General features: G+C 41.1%; 1 protein-coding gene across 1 annotated transcript; it reads left to right on the plus strand.

Annotated features, from left to right (window-relative positions):
- Nucleotides 1–1,935: 1,935 nt before the first annotated feature.
- On the plus strand, nucleotides 1,936–17,266 carry LOC104949496 (solute carrier family 12 member 2-like). Its single transcript, XM_010775859.1, has 14 exons — nucleotides 1,936–2,861; nucleotides 4,684–4,809; nucleotides 4,983–5,058; nucleotides 8,038–8,133; nucleotides 9,242–9,381; nucleotides 9,472–9,582; nucleotides 10,518–10,626; nucleotides 10,762–10,889; nucleotides 12,232–12,316; nucleotides 13,124–13,272; nucleotides 15,335–15,442; nucleotides 15,921–16,044; nucleotides 16,136–16,237; nucleotides 16,983–17,266. The coding sequence occupies exons 1-14, from the start codon at nucleotides 2,427–2,429 to the stop codon at nucleotides 17,264–17,266; spliced, it is 2,073 nt and encodes a 690-aa protein (XP_010774161.1). The 5' UTR covers nucleotides 1,936–2,426.
- The last annotated feature ends 1,609 nt before the right edge of the window (nucleotides 17,267–18,875 follow it).

Here is an 18,875-nt window from a genome sequence, read left to right on the forward strand (position 1 = left end):
TTTGCAGTACACGTAACCTAAAGTAGGACTACCCCCCGCCATAGCGGTAGTTTTTTCTTTTGTTAACCCTGTCTGCCCCGTTTTGTGAGTGCACTGCGCGCGTGCGCACTTGTGGCATTGCTTTGGGATCACCTAATTCACATACGTTCCGCCGTCCTCTTTGAGAACATAAACAACGCAGACAGACACCTGTCACAAAAGTATCAGATAGGCCTTCAAATTTTTCTTTTGATTGTCTATAATGGGAACTATAACAAACATCTCGGCGTTTTAACACTAAAGCTTTTATCTTATTTTTACGGTTTCGCATATGAGGTGTCCCGCGCCGAACAATCCTTGATAACTACCAATAGTGGTCCGCATAAACAAAAAGTTTCGAGAACCCCTGATATATATGTATCAAATTAATTTTATACGTAAAACAATATATTCTTGACGTGGCGCTGCGTATCCGTCGAAAATTTGTTAAGTTACATACTTTCGTAGCCGGCCAGCCGACCCTTACGAAAATGAACTATAGTATTACTATAGTATACTATAAAAGTTGTATAGTGTCCTATAGTAAGTTTGTAGTGTTCTGTAGTATTTTTCACCAGCTATCGTCTTACTATAGTTTTTTTCTACCGTGCCATTTTATTAGCTAAAGTACTCCTATAATATTTCAATAGTAATACTATGTATCTAGTTCTTTGTAGTATTCCTATATTATTTTAAATAGTAACTACGGTATAATATATAGTGTTTTTGTAGTTGCTTTTTGAACACACTATAGAACACTCCTAGTAATAGTATGACATTGTCATAATTAATGCATATTATTACTATAGTTTTTGTAAAAGTATTACACTCCTATAATTAATGTGTCATTTTTTTATATCAAATTAATTGATATATATATAGATATATTAGCTGTACACTTTACGAATATAATAGTTTTTTATGGACAACTTTACCATTAATCGGACTGTGTTAGACATGGGCGGAGCCTCTCTGGTGGTTGACTAATTGGCCGAGCTGACCAATCGGCGCACACTGGGCTCACAGGGAGGGGGGCGGGGGGGCAGGAGCTCCAACAAGCCGTTTAGGACAGAGAGTGAATACACATACTATACAGATTAGAAACCAATGTGAGTTTGGAACATTGCACAATATAAATCTATTCTAGTAGACCTCAACAATGGAATTGTGACCAGTAGAAATGGCCATGACATGGGACCTTTAAGGAACATATGTTTGCAGTAAAAGAACCGCAAACGTGTGACATAATGATGATGACATGTTGCTTATAACTCACAAATGTAATCTTAGATAAGTTTAATAAAGTGAAATTGGTCGAACTGGTCCCCTTTATTCTGTCCTTGTATTGTCCAGTGTTTGGCTCCAGCATCAAGCACTTTGTCAGAGAAAGCAGCTGTTGTTCCCTATGCAAACGATGCACACACACACACACACACACACACACACACACACACACACACACACACACACACACACACACACACACACACACACACACACACACACACACACACACACACACACACACACACACACACACACACACACACACACACACACACACACACACACACACACACACACACACACACACACACACACATTCAAGATATTCATTTGACGTTTTTATATTTTTTATGTTTTTTTTACTTTTTGTTTTAATTTATTCTGTTTGGTTTCCACGTCAGTTGTGCAGTCAGTCAGGGCACTTGCAGTTAATATAACCTGACCCACGCTCCAGTGTGATCTGAACTACATGAGGCAAGGTCACATGTCCCCCTCTCATCATCCTTTCTGTCTCTTCCTCTCTTTTCCTCCCGAAATGGATGCGCCACGACGCGTGCCAAAGTTTGGTGCGTAACGGACACCGATCCATCATTCCTTCCCCTTCCTCCTCATCCCCCTCCTCCTCCTCTCCGCCGGGTACCCGTCATGCTGAGATGTCTCGAGAGTCCAGAGAGAGGAGGAGAGAGGGAACAAGACGGATGACAATACACCGTTTGAGTCGCCATCTGAAGGGACGACACGCACGTCAACACGTGGATGGATGGACAGATAGACTGATGGAGAGGGAGAGACACAGATTGATAGGCGGAGAGAGACACTGAGTCAAAGAGAGAGAGAGTTGGTGTCCTTTACGCACGTCACGTCCTGGCCGCTCCATTACCCAGAGTTCGCAGAGGAGGTGATGACAGTCTGTGTTTAACTTTAGTTTGTAAATGTTTCTTTTGGACACTTAAATGATTTCTTCTTCTGCCAGCCTGCGGTTGTGTGTGTCTGCTGGGACTGTTTGGTACTACATGCTGCGAAGCTGCTGCCCCGACCTCCCCTCGGCTTTAGAGCAGGTGTTTTTGACACGGTAACCGTTCATTAGAAGTGACTCTTTCGAGCGTCTAATCCGGGAGGACATGTCGGGACAGAAGCCGGCCTTGAAGAGCGGCGGCTCCCCTCAGAGCCGCTTCCAGGTGGACACGGTGACAGAAGCAGCAGCCGCCCCGGCCTCCACAGATGCATCCAAGCCGCCCGAGGAGTCCAAAGGCCGGTTCAGGGTGGTGGGCTTCCTGGATGCAGGCGCCCTGGGCAGCGCCATGGATATCGGGCTCCCGCCGGATGTCTTCCACGAGCCGGACACGGTGCGGAGCGACTCGGTCAGCCTCCATTCAACGGGCACGGGACATACGCACGTCTCCGACTCCCACTCCAACACCTACTACATGAGGACCTTCGGACATAACACCATAGACGCCGTGCCCAACATCGACTTCTACCGGCAGACCGCTGCGCCTTTCGGGGAGAAGTGGGGCAGACCGTCGCTGTCGGAGCTGCACGATGAACTCGATAAAGTACAAATAAAATGTGTTTTCATTCCCCTAATAGCATTACACATCATAGCCTATAGATACTTACTTTACTTTACTTAAGTATTTCTAATTATTGTATACTTTGAACTTCTACACCATTACAATTCAGAGGTAAATTATGTACTTGTGCGCCTCTACATTTATTTAATACCTTTAGTTAGCCTACTTTACTGATTTGGATTAATGATGTGAAATATAATCAAGTCTTAAATCAGACTTTAGTTCCAGTTTTGTACAAGCTACCCTGCAGTATACAAAGTCATTCAAACTAGATGCACCTTTACCAGCTTTGATAGCACTTTAATGATCAATAATTATTTAAAAAATCATATGTATTATTCTGTTGAATGCAGGACTTTTACTTGTAACAGAGTATGCCTACTTTCCGGTACTTCTACTTTTACTATAAGTCCAAGATCATCTGAGTATACTTCTCCCTCCTCTGCCAATACCGCACTTTTAAACAGTGGATGGTGAAGTTCTCGAATACTCTGAAGTAACTGTGAAGTAAAAGTAGCACTACAACAGCGTAGCATAACAAGTTACATTAAATTCCTACACAAATAGTGTAGTAAATGTACTCAAAATGTAAAGGTACTCATTCTGCACATCATCACATTCCTAATATATATAGTATGTTTGAAGTATGTATACTTGTGAATTTCTGCAAGGAATCAATAGTCTAATCTTAACCTATCATACATGATTTAAAAACATAACAAATATCTGTATTATTAATTGATATGATAATCTTCAGAGTAGCAGTTGTAATATAAATGATAGTTAATAGTAAGAAAGTTCTACTAAACTTTCATTCATTTGAAGACCAAATCAAATGCAGCTCCTCCATTTTTTCTCAGGTTAATGTTTAGTTATGGGCGGTAATTAGAGGTATGCAAACTGAAAACAGAAAACATTCCCTGCACTCCATCTCAGAGACTCCGAGTGGGCTTAGTGACATGGAGGCATGACCCCAACAAATAAACACACACACACATGCGCGCGCACACACACACACACACACACACACACACACACACACACACACACACACACACACACACACACACAAGCACACAAGCACACAAGCACACAAGCACAATGCTGCATCTCATGACCCTGTAGGCATCCCACTCCTCTAGGTAGCTGCAACATAGCCGTACATTGTACACTGATAGTATTCTAACAGCAGGAGGTTGGATGACGTACAAAATCCACTAAAGCATTTATTTTTAAGGGGATACCAATATGCTAATTATTTTAGGCTCATATTTGTATGTTGTGCCTCTACTGTGACATGTCTCCATGCTTTAATGTTCAAATAGCTCTTTATTTTTCTCATACTGCCTGTGCTGCAGCACCTCTTTTCACCCTCTGTCTGAAACCAGAGCCCAGTCTGTTCTGATTGGTTAGCCAACCGCTTCTTTTGGGATTTGTCAACCGCTTAGAGATGTCCCACCCCTATCACGTACAATGTGTTGGATCGCCAGCCAATAGAAGTGCAAGTATTACCTAGTGAGGTCACTATGTCACGAAAGTAAACAAAGGAATCCAATCGAGGTGTTTCAGGCAGGGAGGGGGAGTGTGTGGGAGAGAAACTCCCTCTGGAGGGAACACAGGGATTTTAGCCTTTGCAGACCATTTACATACTCAAAAACCTATAGAACTCAAGGGAAAAGCCCAAAAAGCACAATTGGGCCTCTTCAGATGTAGGTATATTTTTCTTTTTCATGATCCACTAATTGATTACTCTCCTGTTTTTTTTTCTGTCACCCTTTTCCCCTTGGCTGTGATTGGTTGTCAGGATCCGTTTGAAGACGGACTGGCCAATGGAGAGGAGCCTTCAGCAGCTGAGGAGGCAGCGGCGGCGTTGGCGGCAAAGAATGCTAAAGGAGGAACTATCAAGTTTGGTTGGGTCAAAGGAGTCCTGGTTAGTGTTCTGAACAGGAACATTTAAAGGAGTAGTCCTCTGTTTCTCACTGTGATATTTCATCTTATCTGATCAAATCAATGTTTTCAACAGCAATTGTTGTAGCGTAGACTCATCTCCCATCTGGGGTTACAGGCTGGCCCACAGAAGACTAACATGTTTGTGCATTACAGGTCCGCTGCATGCTGAATATCTGGGGTGTGATGCTTTTCATCCGAATGACCTGGATTGTTGGCCACGCTGGAATCGGTGGGTACATTGAGTTTAAATGTTTGAGAAGAATCCAAGTATGAGGTCATTCTCCTTCAAGTGCCAACAGATCAGAAAGTCTCATTAGATGTACTATTTGGTAGCCACAATACTTACAGGTTAATGTTCTATTCTTATCAACTATTCCCATTAATAGACCCCAGGACCGGACCTAGACTTTTGGGGGCCCTCAGCGAGCTTTGGCTCGGGGGCCCCCCTCACTCTAGTGCGTTCTTACTAGGGGTTTCACCAACTAATCGACTAGTCGACTAGTCGACTACCTTTACCACTAGTCGGCGCTGTAGGCCCTAGTCAACTAGTCGTGAAAAAAATGGAGGTAAACGAGGCGCTGCAAAATGCTCCAAAACACGTCCGACATTCTTATGTATGGCAGTACTTCAACGAAGATGTAACCAACTCCACAGTGAATTGTCAGTTGTGTACAGCTGTACTGAAGTACAATACAAATGCATCTGCTATGCGCAACCATCTGGAGATGAAACACCCGCTGCCGACAGCTACCACTAGCAGTAATGCTAGCACCAGTGAGCAACGGACCGGCGTCAGCACTGAACAGAGGCAAACGAACAGCAAGAAAACACGGGTCAACAGTGATGCGGATGATGAGCTACGGGATTACTGCCAGCGGACACCGCATATCCCCACAATGGATAATCCACTGGAGTGGTGGGCAAAACACGTGCACCGCTTCCCCCGCTTTCGAGGAGCTACCTGGCTATTCCAGCCACAAGCACCCCGAGTGAGAGGGTTTTTCCCTTGGCAGGCAACCACTGTCACCCGAAAGGCGTCAATGCCTCCTTCCCTCACATGTCGATGTTCCAAACCAAAAATATGGAAAGGTGGACGTTATCGTGGAGGATAGCAATAAAGTGTTGCGCAATGCGCTGTGCGCACTGGATTTACGTGGCATTTATGATAAAACAAGAGTTTTTTGCTGTCGNCAATAATACAATACAAAGTGTGTGTGTGTGTGTGTGTGTGTGTGTGTGTTGGATCGTTGGAGCTATGTGCAACTCAAGGCATATGCTCGAACGGGAGCTGCCTGGACGCTGCAATCATGTTGCGCGCACTATCCGTGCTGAGTGTGCTGACTTTTCCCACAATGTCCCACTGTCTGGCTACCTGCATAAAGTGAAGTGCTCGGCGCAGTTTTCGGCGAAATGTCACTCCTCTGTTTTCATTTAAACAGCTCCTTATATCCGTTAGAGCAGTTAGCTAGCACCAGATGCTAACAACAACAACAATACACGTAAGGTCTCTCTCTCGCGCCACACACACCCTCCCGGTCCTCCCGATGGTTCACATAGAAACTAGCTGTCAATAGGAATATCATTCATAATAATTATAATTTCATGCAAAAATCTGTCACAAAAAGGTTGCATATTTAAATGCAGGTGTTGTTATGGCAACGTCAGTGGCCATTGGCCAAACAGCCACATTTACTGCTGCAAATACGTTCAAACATGCTGTCGACACGTAAAGCAGTGGCAACTATGCCACCATTTCAGCTGACTTTTTCTCAGATATACTGTCACATAAAATCCATATATTTCAGTGCTAGGTTGATGCTTAGCTAAGCTAACTATGAAACACTTTAACTGACAGGACTCAGGATCAGCTGTGTACTGTAAGGTAGCTTCTAGCTTCATGTTGAACAGTAAGTCAACATTTCCTTGAGAACTTTCTTTGAAATTACCAGGTAACGCTAAAAAACTAAACATTTAGATTGTATGACAACCTGTTTATTTAATATATCTGGCTAGCTATAGCTACTTGCTAACGGTTTAGTTTACCCCCGCGATTCAAAGAACTCAACGTAGCTGTAATTTATGCTTTGCTTACATGTTCGCATAATTTGGAAGTTTATTGACATTTACATACCTTGTTCACCTGGCTCAAGTTGTGGCTCCGGGGTTGTTGTGTGAGCCACCACTATTTTTTCTTCCAAAACTCTGAGTCCGACTGACAGTTTATTTTAAACATTGTCACAGCTCACAGGATAGGTACCTGTAAGCCAATAAAACAGATGTTTATTTCCATTCAACTCTCTGTTGGTCTGGTGTCTTGCCTCTGTTGCATTCACTGAACACAGGAAATTACAATCCTGCCGTCCTCTCTAGTGTCATGATGAGGTTCAGGTATGGCACGGTTAATGTATTATATTATTGACTCAATAATATAATACATTACTTTGAGAGTAGGCAATGTAGGCATATTAACAACATTAATTAAACATACTTATCACGGCGACGGTGTACTGAGATTATTCTTTTTTTTTCTTTTTCTTTTTCTTTTTGCTAGGGGGCCCTTAGTGGCTGCGGGGCCCTAAACCAACACTGAATGTGTCTAATAAAAAGTATTGTGGTTGTACCATCATGTGCCTCTGTGCCGTGTCCCATATACATTGTCCTGCTTCCACAAATACTCATAACCAAACGTGGATTAATCCGTGAATGAATAATGTCCCTAACAATTTCACAATTTTCCCACTGTTTGTGTAATGTTGGATAAAATATACATTTCTATTCCCTTTTAAAAATGTGACTTCATCAGTTGGGACCATTGGGCATGGAGCTGAGAGCCACAGACAGGAAGTCAGAAATAATTGAGAGACGCACTACAGTATTGTTTTTTGACTTTTCATGGAATATGTTTACATTAAGAAAAAGCCTCAGTAAACAATTAACTAATATTGTGAATTAAACATTGATGTTCAGGAATATATAATGAGAGCCATTGGATTACATTGATAAAAGTTCTGTGAAAGCTTGAAATTAGCTGATTTATCAATTTGAGCTAACGGCTAATGGGTATGGTAAGTTCATCATTAGAGAATGTTGGGCCTGTTTGCCTGCTTGAATAATCAGTTCTGGAAATGATATGATTAATCAAAACTGTTGTTTCATAATTTTCCAAACTGTGTTTCTTAGTTAGTTTATGTTTTGTTATGTTTAATAGGTCTCACCATTGCGATCATTCTGATGGCGAGTGTCGTCACCACCATCACCGGTCTGTCCACCTCTGCTATAGCAACCAATGGCTTCGTACGAGGAGGTGATGACAGCAACTACATGCTTTTATTTTGAAAATGTCATCTGATTATTGTGGAGTTTGCCACCCAGTTATTCTGAAATACAGATTATTTTTAAAGCAACATATTATGAGAGCCAAAAACCCTAACATTTAGCAGCCAACTTTCAGACATATGAAACCTTTTTCTTTCGTAAAAACCACTGGATAAAGAACATATAAGTAATACTGATAGCTATAGTTGATTGATGGCTCAGTCAAGAGTAGGGTTGGGAACCGAAACTCGGTTCCAGATGAGAACCGATAAGAAAATGCCGGGTACCGGGTACCCATACAAAATACACAATTTTGGTTCTGCTTAACGGTTCCTAAACGCGGTAGACTAACCCTTTAGTATTGCTAAGAAAGCCTACATGTCTGCACGGATGTAGGCTAAGGCTACGTAGCTATCTGTAAGGACCTGTAGTAACATGACGACGTCACGCATCAACGGAACAGCAGCGTGTGATTTGATTTGTTTAGATACCCAGCAGCATGCACGGCTCGGGCTCAGTCACCTCATAACACCAAATATGCATTGCGGTAAACGCTCAAAAGTGTGGCTCCACTACACACAAAAAGAGAAAGGCAAGGCACAGTGCAATGCCTGTGGCAAGCTAATAGCTTGTTCGTCAGGTTGCACTTATAATTTAAGCAAACATTGAAGACAGCACGGCATCGAGATGAAAGAATGTACAGTCTTTTATGGCTTGCGGTCTCCGAGCCCGAGTATGACATCAATAGCCAGCACTAGCACCCCGGACCCGGTTGTCAGTTAAAAGCTTGAAAAAATTAAGATATTTCTAAACATTAGAGCTTTTTCTTTAACAATTTTGGAATCGAAACGGGGAATCGATAAGAACCGGAATCGATAAGCAGAATCGGAATCGAAAAATTTCAAACGATACCCATCCCTAGTCAAGAGGTTGTAAGAGAACTGAAGTGGTGATTTTACTCGCAATATTCAACCTAAAGACTTCTGGGTTGGCAACCACCATCAACGCTAGAATGTCCCTGAGAATAAAAGGTAATTTTCAAATGTACGGTACCCCATAAGGAAACAATGACTAATACCTGAGTCACTGCTGTGCAGGCGGAGCGTACTACCTGATCTCCAGGAGTCTGGGACCGGAGTTCGGAGGGTCCATCGGTCTCATCTTTGCTTTTGCCAATGCAGTGGCTGTGGCCATGTACGTCGTAGGCTTTGCAGAGACAGTCGTTGAGATGCTTAACGTAAGAAATAACTTGGTATAACCATTTGAATTGTGTCAGATTGTTTTGCATAGATCCTCATATTGATCTTGTTCCTGCTGTTGGTTGCAGGATGTCGATGCTTTGATGACTGATGAGCTAAATGATATTCGTATCGTCGGGACTCTGACTGTCATCCTGCTGCTGGGAATCTCTGTAGCAGGGATGGAGTGGGAAGCCAAGGTAGGACAGAACACTGAACATCCTCAGAGGACATCTCATAGACTGACATATGACGCTGATAGTAAATTATAGCTCCCTACTGTTAATATTAAAGCCTCAAACATGTGCCTTTGGTCTGACTGAAATAGCTCAATATTGGTTGTATGGCAAAAATGAAACCATTTACAAGTATTCATGGTCTCCAGAGGATGAATACTACGTTGTTAATTCCCTGACTTCCTCTACCACCACCATCAGGTTCAGGTTCAGGTTATTTATTTGTACCCGTAGGTAGATTCTGTTTGCAGAGAAAAAGACATCCTGACACTAAAAACAAACACAATCAACAGACACATCTCTAATAAAGGACAAGTAAAAGTACAAGTAACTAACCATGACAATCAAATAATAGTTTGTATTCAAATTAAAACAACTAGTGGTTGGATTACATTAACGAGTGGTTTAGATATTCATGGTCCCACCAGGATGAATTGAAATACCTTTATTTATTTATCATCTTCAGGTCATGACCAAAAACCTGAAGATCTAATGCCCTTCCCCATTACCCTCATCTGTACTTTTGGTTTAGCAGTGAGTTTTAGAACGATGGCATGCTATTAGGCTAGAACATTTTACAGTAGGCTACTTGCTAAACATTAGCATGTTAACGTAGCCACATTATCTGGTATAATCCAATCATCCATCTTGTTGTAAGAACTTGCTATTTGCAATTTACTACTGTCACGTGTCATTTACAGCTACAGTTACAAAAAAAGGGGCAATTAGAGTTACAATCTTGACCCTGATCAGTGATCAGTGGTTGGCTCAAGTTATATCCTAGATGCAAACACAAACAGCAGATGTTGTGATCAGTAATGAGATCATTTGTTAAAATAAAAACATCACATTGATTATACCATCCTCCCGATCTGTGTCTGTCTCTCTCTGTCTATCAGGCTCAGATCGTCCTCCTGGTGATCCTTCTGGCAGCCATCGCAAACTACTTCATAGGAAGCTTCATGTCAATGGAAAGCAAAGACCCCAAAGGATTCTTTGGCTACAATTGTAAGTCTGCACTTTTTTTGATTTGTACAAACATTTTGCCTATTCAAGTGTCCCTGACCTAACCTATGCAGTTTGAGAATGTATTACTGAAAAATACTTACTATTCTCCTCTGTGTTGGTTCTCTTCTCTTTTAGCTGCTATCCTTTTAGAGAACTTTGGTCCAGACTTTAGAGATGAGGAGACATTCTTCTCAGTGTTCGCCATTTTCTTCCCTGCGGCCACCGGGATCCTGGCTGGAGCCAACATCTCCGGAGACCTCACAGTGAGTTTTACATTTTGCATAATATAATATAGGCATATAGTACTGTTCAGAAAGTAAATATGTGTCTTGTGGTGTGTCCTAAGATTTTGTCTTAAGCCCCGCTCTTGCATTTCTTTACTAGCTGCCACTTAGTTGTATTACGCCCCGTCCACACAGCAGCTTTGAAAAAATCTTGAAAATCTTGGAGGTGGGTGTGTCTGAAAGCTTGGGGATTTTTTGCGAGAAACGCGACCAACAACCAATCACATGAATCTCCCGCCCCCGACATACAAAGCAATAGCAATGTTAAAACGAAGTAAACTGGATATAAACTCTCCAAACAGGCGAAAACCTACCAGTTTCACCCACTGTCTCTGCCACCTCCCTCCATGCCTGGTTCCTCCGGTTTGTATCCCGGTAAATAGTACTGATCGTAAAGAACCGGGTGATTTGCTCCCGTAATTTCTCGTTTGGAATATGAGGAAATGAACTGCGGTCTGGCTCTCCAAGCTTACACGTAGTTTGATTGGCTAGCGCTTGTACTGTCAGATTTGCATAAACGGGATTTGATTGGCTGACGCTTCCAGCTCAGCTTCAAAAGTTGAACATTGCTCAACTTTTGAATCCTGAAAATCCTGTAAATCTTCGCTTTGCTTCCCAACAATGCAGTTCGGCGAAAAGCGAGGCAAAGTGACGTCACCCCCATTCAAAGTCAATGGGCAGAGAAGCGTTGGAAGCGTTGGAAGCGTTGGAAGATTTTTTTTAAAGCTGCTGTGTGGACAGGGCGTTAGTCAACAGCTTGGCATCCATTTATAGGCAGATGACACTCAAATCTATATCTCTGCTTCATCTGATGTTCCAAGCCCTGTGGACACTCTTGTATATAGCGTTTCAGAAATCAGTCATTGTATGGCTCAATAATGTATATGTTTTTGGCCAGATTGCATTTCAAGAATAAGGTCACACCTAGAAAAAGCTCACCATATTTCTCTCGCGGGTTATTTAGACTTTTCTTGTCTAAACACTACAGCCAGGTACTTAACTTGCCCTTTTCAACGTTTTGAAAAACACTTTAAGGCCTAGTTTCAGACAGTACAGTTTAGGTTACTAACTCATCACTATGTTGCTCTGCCTCTTTAACATGAAGGAACATTGCTCCAGGACTTAAGCCTATACATACTTGTTGTATGAAATGTGTTATACGGTTGAAGTTACAAATACATTTCAATTATTACTTTCACCAGGGGAAGTCAGAGAAAAATATTAGTTTAGCTATGTATCACATAGTCATTAGCTTGAGGCTCAAACCATATTTTAAATTGAGAAAAAATAAACTTGAATGTGGTCATGTCTCTTTCCTCAGGACCCCCAGTCGGCGATCCCTAAAGGTACTCTGCTGGCCATTCTCATCACAGGAATCACATACATTGCCGTTGCCATCTCTGCAGGTATTTAACACTCATTGGCAGCTCCTATTCCAAAAATCATTAAAACTTGCAGTTCATTTGTTACACAAATTGTGTCACGTAAAACTGTGATGATATGCATTCTATAAATATTTTTACAGCTATTATACATTATATGACAATGCTGTTTAAGTCACATATCTGGCAAATATTAAGGAGATGTATACAATGACTATTTTGCACCATTGTTGGTCCTATTAAAAAAATTAATATTGAAACATATATTACTCTCGCTGTACACATTGATAAATAATTGTTATCGACACATCTTGTGTTGTTACTTTAAAAATCAAACTTAATGAAAAAGGAAGGAAAAGTACAATAAAATTGGTGTGTGATACATCAATGAGTGGTCCGTGTTCTTTGGGGATAATACTCAATAGTGCAGCAAAGCCAGAAAAACACCAGACTCGGGGACAGTTTCATCCCACAGGCCGTAAAACTGTTAAACACCTGAACTTTTGAAAGAACATACATAACATTAATCCGTTTGTAACTTATATCAATATTCCAATTACTTGTATATAGACTATTCTGCACAATTGTATTATATTCTATTTTATTTTATTTATTTGCACTATTATCTGTTTTATTGTGTTGCACTATTGGAGGAGCCTGTGACCTAAGATTTCCATTGTCATAACTACACTGTAGCTACTGTGCACATGACAATAAAAGCCTTGAACCTTGAAGGAAACAAAGATAACCTAATAAACCAAAAGCACGATTTACTAAATCTCCCTGTTTGTGGCTTATGTTAGAGTGTGTGTCGGTTTTCTCATCCTCCAGGCTCCTGCATTGTCAGGGATGCCACTGGCGATCAAAACGACACGGTGAGCGACACGGTGAACTGCACCGACGCCGCCTGCACGCTGGGCTACGACTTCTCCATCTGCAAGGAGGGAGGCTGTCAGTTCGGCCTGATGAACGACTTCCAGGTAACGGACGCTAACCCCAACCCCAACCCTAAAGATCTGATGACCAATAAGATACAATACTGTTTTATTATTCAAAATACTGAACAGGCCAGCTCAGGAATTTGTGTTGCATAAAGGCCAACACACATGAGCAGATGTGACGTGTATCCAAACACCCACAGCCATTGTTTTCCTATGGAAGCCTACACATTGACAGAGATGCCGTGTCAGGATAAGACCGTCAACACACATTGACAGTCCATTGAAGTAGAAAATCTGATCCCATTCATCTTTAGATCTTGTGTTTGTTGCTGTTTATGCAGCCTTCCAGACCATGATGAGACTTTTAATTTACCTTAATAATGAGACCTTGACTGTCTTTCCATAATAAAGACACACTTTACACACTTGGTTTTGGTGCTACAATTGCCAACACTGCAATATTTAGCCTCAAGATACACAACTTTTATTACCTGAAGTACAACCATTGTATTTATTTGAGATTAATACAAAAAGGTATTTAGGACTATCAAAGGATACATTAGTTTCAGCCAATACTGATTTGCTACGTCTGGTGCCTGGCATATACTTCAATGATCATAATGGAAAGCAGATGTATCATTTATAACTCTTTAGGCGCATTAACACACTCTGTCAAATGAAAAAGTGTAAATTGTGACAGACTGCAGCTCGTGATTCTGCGTGCCGTCGTAGAAGTGTGTGTGTGTGTGTGTGTGTGTGTGTGTGTGTGTGTGTGTGTGTGTGTGTGTGTGTAAAAGGCAGAGCTGTTCTCCACAGTGAAGCAGTGATAATAGTGGCTGTTGTTTTGAGTCACAAGGTTCTTTCTGGTTGGAGCTAGAGCTGAATGAGAGCATTGACAACATCCACCTACACTCTCTCACACACACACACACACACACACACACACACACACACACACACACACACACACACACACACACACACACACACACACACACACACAAACACACACAGCTCTCTGACACTGATATCCCTGACATTTTTTAGATATTGTCTATTGCTACAGACGGAAACACTGTCTCTGGTTTAACTTTAATTATATTATTACGTTTTGCCGTGTCTCACTAAAATCTGTCCAACTGAAAAACAAATAAATCTAACATCTGTGTGTGGTTCTCGTCCTCTCACATGCTAACAGACATCACATAATCTTGGTAGGTGTTGATGTTTCACAATGGAGCTGCCTTCTGTCCTTCTGTTCAGTCAGTCATTTAATTACATCAAGCCTGATTTAGATCACACAACTTCCAGATCAGACTATATTAGGTTAGTAGGGGTGACATCAAACATTCATCTCCATAGTCAAAATTGAGTTGTCATTCCTTCCAATCATTGAGTGATTGTTAAATCATAATTTTTTCATTGATTGAGACCCCTCTTAGATTTATGCTTCCATAGAAAAATCAAAAACAAGAGAATTATTCAGAGAAAGAGAGGCAGATGCAAGCTGAAAACCTTTGTTTCTTCTCAGGGCAAACAGCAACAGTTGATCTACCTAAATTATGTTCTCCAATCACAGGAAACCTATTTGGGCTTGGCAAGAGTATTACCCATAGAGTCCAGGTATATGTGGAACTAGGGTTACAAAACATAACCCAAGTTTCTACTCACTGCAATTAGATTCTACACAAATAAATGTTGCTTCTATGTACAGCAAAAAGCTATTTCTGAGAAAACGGAAAAGTTGTTTCTATGGACCTCAAACTGTTCTTTTACACACCAAAATCAGCTGGTTCTATGGAGGGAGCCTTAAGATGTCATTGCTCTCTACAGTATGTGGTTTGTTTTGCATATCATAGAGAAATAAATAAGACACAAACAGTATCCCATCACTTCTTACTTGGCAGTATGTTAGCATACACTATGCTACATGAGTCACGTTCACGTTTGTGTGTGTGTGTGTGTGTGTGTGTGTGTGTGTGTGTGTGTGTGTGTGTGTGTGTGTGTGTGTGTGTGTGTGTGTGTGTGTGTGTGTGTGTGTGTGTGTGTGTGGTGTGTGTGTGTGTGTGTGTGTGTGTGTGTGTGTGTGTGTGTGTTACAGGTCATGAGTCTGGTGTCAGGCTTCGGTCCTCTGATCTCTGCAGGGATTTTTTCAGCTACTCTGTCCTCGGCTCTGGCCTCGCTGGTCAGCGCGCCCAAAGTCTTCCAGGTCAGAAACTCCTTCATAATCTGATTTATTACAAGACAAAGGAACAAAAAACATCTTCTTACACAGACATAAATAGAGGAATTAACGACAATGACTGTTTAAATTTGATGTGTATCATCAGCAACCAAAATATAGTGACTTAAGGAGTTACATTTGTAATGTTGTTATTGGTATTTGTTGTGAATGGCTAAACGAAAAAAAGCCAACGACAAAAGCAAATGGACTGGGAAAAAACCCCTGAACTGGTAGCTTTTGTTATTAGCTTTTAACAGCGTTTACCTTCTCTCATCATTGGATACATTTAGCTTTTTTTGGGTCGAACCCAGATTTCGAGAGATAGAGGCCTAAATGATCATCCCTAGTCCAATCCATCCAAGCATGAGCCCGATCTAAGAGTTTCATATTTCATATCCCTCTCTCTCTTAAAAACTGTGTTAACAAATGTATTAAATAATTAACTAAATGTTTTGTTATCTAGGCGCTATGTAAGGACAACATTTATCCAGGACTGGGTATGTTTGCAAAGGGTTATGGGAAAAACAACGAGCCTCTCCGTGGTTACGTCCTGACCTTCTTCATCGGCCTGGCCTTCATCCTCATTGGTAAGCTGCTGTCTGTTGCTGTTGCAGCTAAAGATTAAAACTAGAATGAACAGTTCATATTCATTCAAAGCTTTCTGTTGCTGTCTGTTAGCGGAGTTGAACATCATCGCTCCCATCATCTCGAACTTCTTCCTGGCGTCGTATGCTCTCATTAACTTCTCTGTCTTCCACGCCTCCCTGGCCAACTCTCCAGGTAAACCCAAAGTTGAATTTACTCAGTCTCGATAGATGATGCGATCTAAGATGATGATGATGATATAAGATGCATGCCATGACATAAGAGTTGACTTGAAAAGGTCTCTAACTTTTTGAATACATTCGAGATCAAAGAGTCTTCTTACACCTTTGTTACACTTTTTTTTTGGCTAGTTTGAATACACTCTTATACTTAAGCTGCTTTCACATGATGCGCGACTTTGATCACCGTTGGGTGTAGAGCCTTGCGTTGAAAGTTAAGTTGACGACAAGTTCAAGTACTCGGAAGAAAATAAAATACTCTGTTAAGCCTCAATTTTCGATTTAAGTAGGTATTTCTTATCTTACTCTGTCCCCTAATGTGACAATGGTTTGTCGTTGTTACTGAAAGTTAACTTAATGCCTGTTTTTACCATGCCTTTAGAGGATAACAAAACTTTAGTTGGTCTTGAACTTTTGGACAACATTCCCAAAAATATGTGTAGTTTTATGTTGTATTGTAAAACTATATTGGTAACAAGTATATTTCTAGGGCTGCACTTGACCAGAAACATTGTTAGGATAAGGGTTCAAACATGGATTGTTTGCCAAACATGTCTGTTTTTAGGCTGTATCAATATGGTGAAGAAGTCTGCTCTAAAACGTTCTTTGTTTCAGTTCAGATTTGTCCTTGTATGATGATCTGTTTATATTTGCCTATTTTAGCATGGCTCTTTTGGTTTAATTTCCATCTGTTAACACAGGGTGGCGCCCAAGTTTCAAGTACTACAACATGTGGGTGTCTCTGGCCGGGGCGGTGCTGTGCGTGGTGGTTATGTTTGTCATCAACTGGTGGGCGGCTCTGGTCACTCTGCTCATCGTCCTCGCTCTATACATCTATGTCAGCTACCACAAACCTGGTGAGGACATGATGATCTCACATTTTCTTTGCTTATTACTAAGAGTAAATCTGATTAATACCAACCACTTGATGCTGCTTCCATCAATGTGTTGCACAATGATGCTAGTAACTGCCAACCTACTGTGATCTGTCCAACTCGACTTCCTTTTTTATTCCACTTCACAGACACTTAACATTGTGTGTGTGTGTGTGTGTGTGTGTGTGTGTGTGTGTGTCGGGGGTCAATGTTGTGAGTACTGCCACTCAGCACCCGGGCGTTAAATGAGCCCTCCCAGGGAGCTCCGACCTCTCAGCCCTGAAGAATGCTAATGATGCAGAAGTGTTAATGCCGGGATCATTAATCACTTTGTCTGTGTGGAGTATGGATGTCACAGAGAGTGGTGTGCATGCTGGGCAGTGTTTCTCAAAGCAGCCATCAAAGTGAAACAATATTTCTCTCTTTAATTATAAACATCCAGGACCAACACATTATTTATAAGTAAAGAGGCAGGCAATCATGGATCTGAATGACGGAGCAAAATGCTCTTTCTCTCACATGACTCACTTTCATTGCCATCATTTCTGTAACCTAATACACCCTCAAGAGTTTGGTTGGGTTGGGCATTATGAGGACAAATTACCAACAGAGATTTGGCTATTTCCACTGAGGATTGCAAAGCAATAAGCAGCCAGGAAGTCTGAAATGCAATTTTGTCTTAACAGGACTTTTGCATTAATGTGAATAACTCCTCAATGTGTTTGAATGTTATTCATTGAAGTCGACCCAAAACCTTCCTGTTAAAGTTTTTGTTTTAAATTATGTGATAAATATCTTCTTAAATGTATGTTGATTACATGCATACTGACTGTCAAGTTATATCAAAATACAGTAATTAAATATTACTGCCATACTGTTAGCAATGAAGTTCCTGGAGGTTTAAGAATACAAATAATTTGGAAAGCAGGAAAAGCATGACTGGTCTAGTAAGATTTATACTAGATGCTGATTTAAGCCAAAAAGTACATTAGAGCTAGATTTCCTTTCAACAGTCAAACATGAATCAATATCATTTATGATAAATGCCGATGATTTGCTCGGAAGAATGAGTTGCCATGAATCCTGGCACCAGTGCAACAGATAGAAGGCAACATCAAAAACAATATGTTACTTCCTACAGATTATTTGCAAATAAGCAAAAGTTATTGCCTTTGGCATTTTTTACTTGGAATGACACTGTGTAGATACGCACAGACAGGTATGTCTTTGGATTCGAATGGAACAACATTGCCTCCGGCCTCACTTGTTCCACCCTTGGAAATTCCTCAGGCCTCCCCATCTTGTGCCCCCATGCAAACCACATGTACATGCCGGAGTGTGATTCATGCTCTGCTAATCTAGACAGCTTTTTCTCTGCCTCACTGTTTTTTAAACCAAAAAAGTAATAGCAAACTTGATAACATTTAAGTGGGAGCCACATCTGATAGCGAAAATATTCTTATCTTTGTATCACTTTAGAGAGAATCATTTGGTAATTCTATTAAATGTTTTTGTTTGTTGGTAGAAGCAGACAAACATGTACAGAAACCTATGCTGTGAATTATTGTGTAGTGTTTTAAGATCATATAATGCTTATTCACTGCTTCTTTAAAAAAAAAAGTCATTTATCTTGTGGATACCTTCTGTAGATACAAAAGTCACTACGTTGCATAACCTCTGCCTGCACCACAAACCTTACAATTAGAGTCTACATTTAGG

This window comes from Notothenia coriiceps, unplaced genomic scaffold (genome assembly GCF_000735185.1).
Source record: "Notothenia coriiceps isolate Sejong01 unplaced genomic scaffold, NC01 NC01_scaffold00016293, whole genome shotgun sequence".
Classification (NCBI taxonomy): Eukaryota; Metazoa; Chordata; class Actinopteri; order Perciformes; family Nototheniidae; genus Notothenia; species Notothenia coriiceps.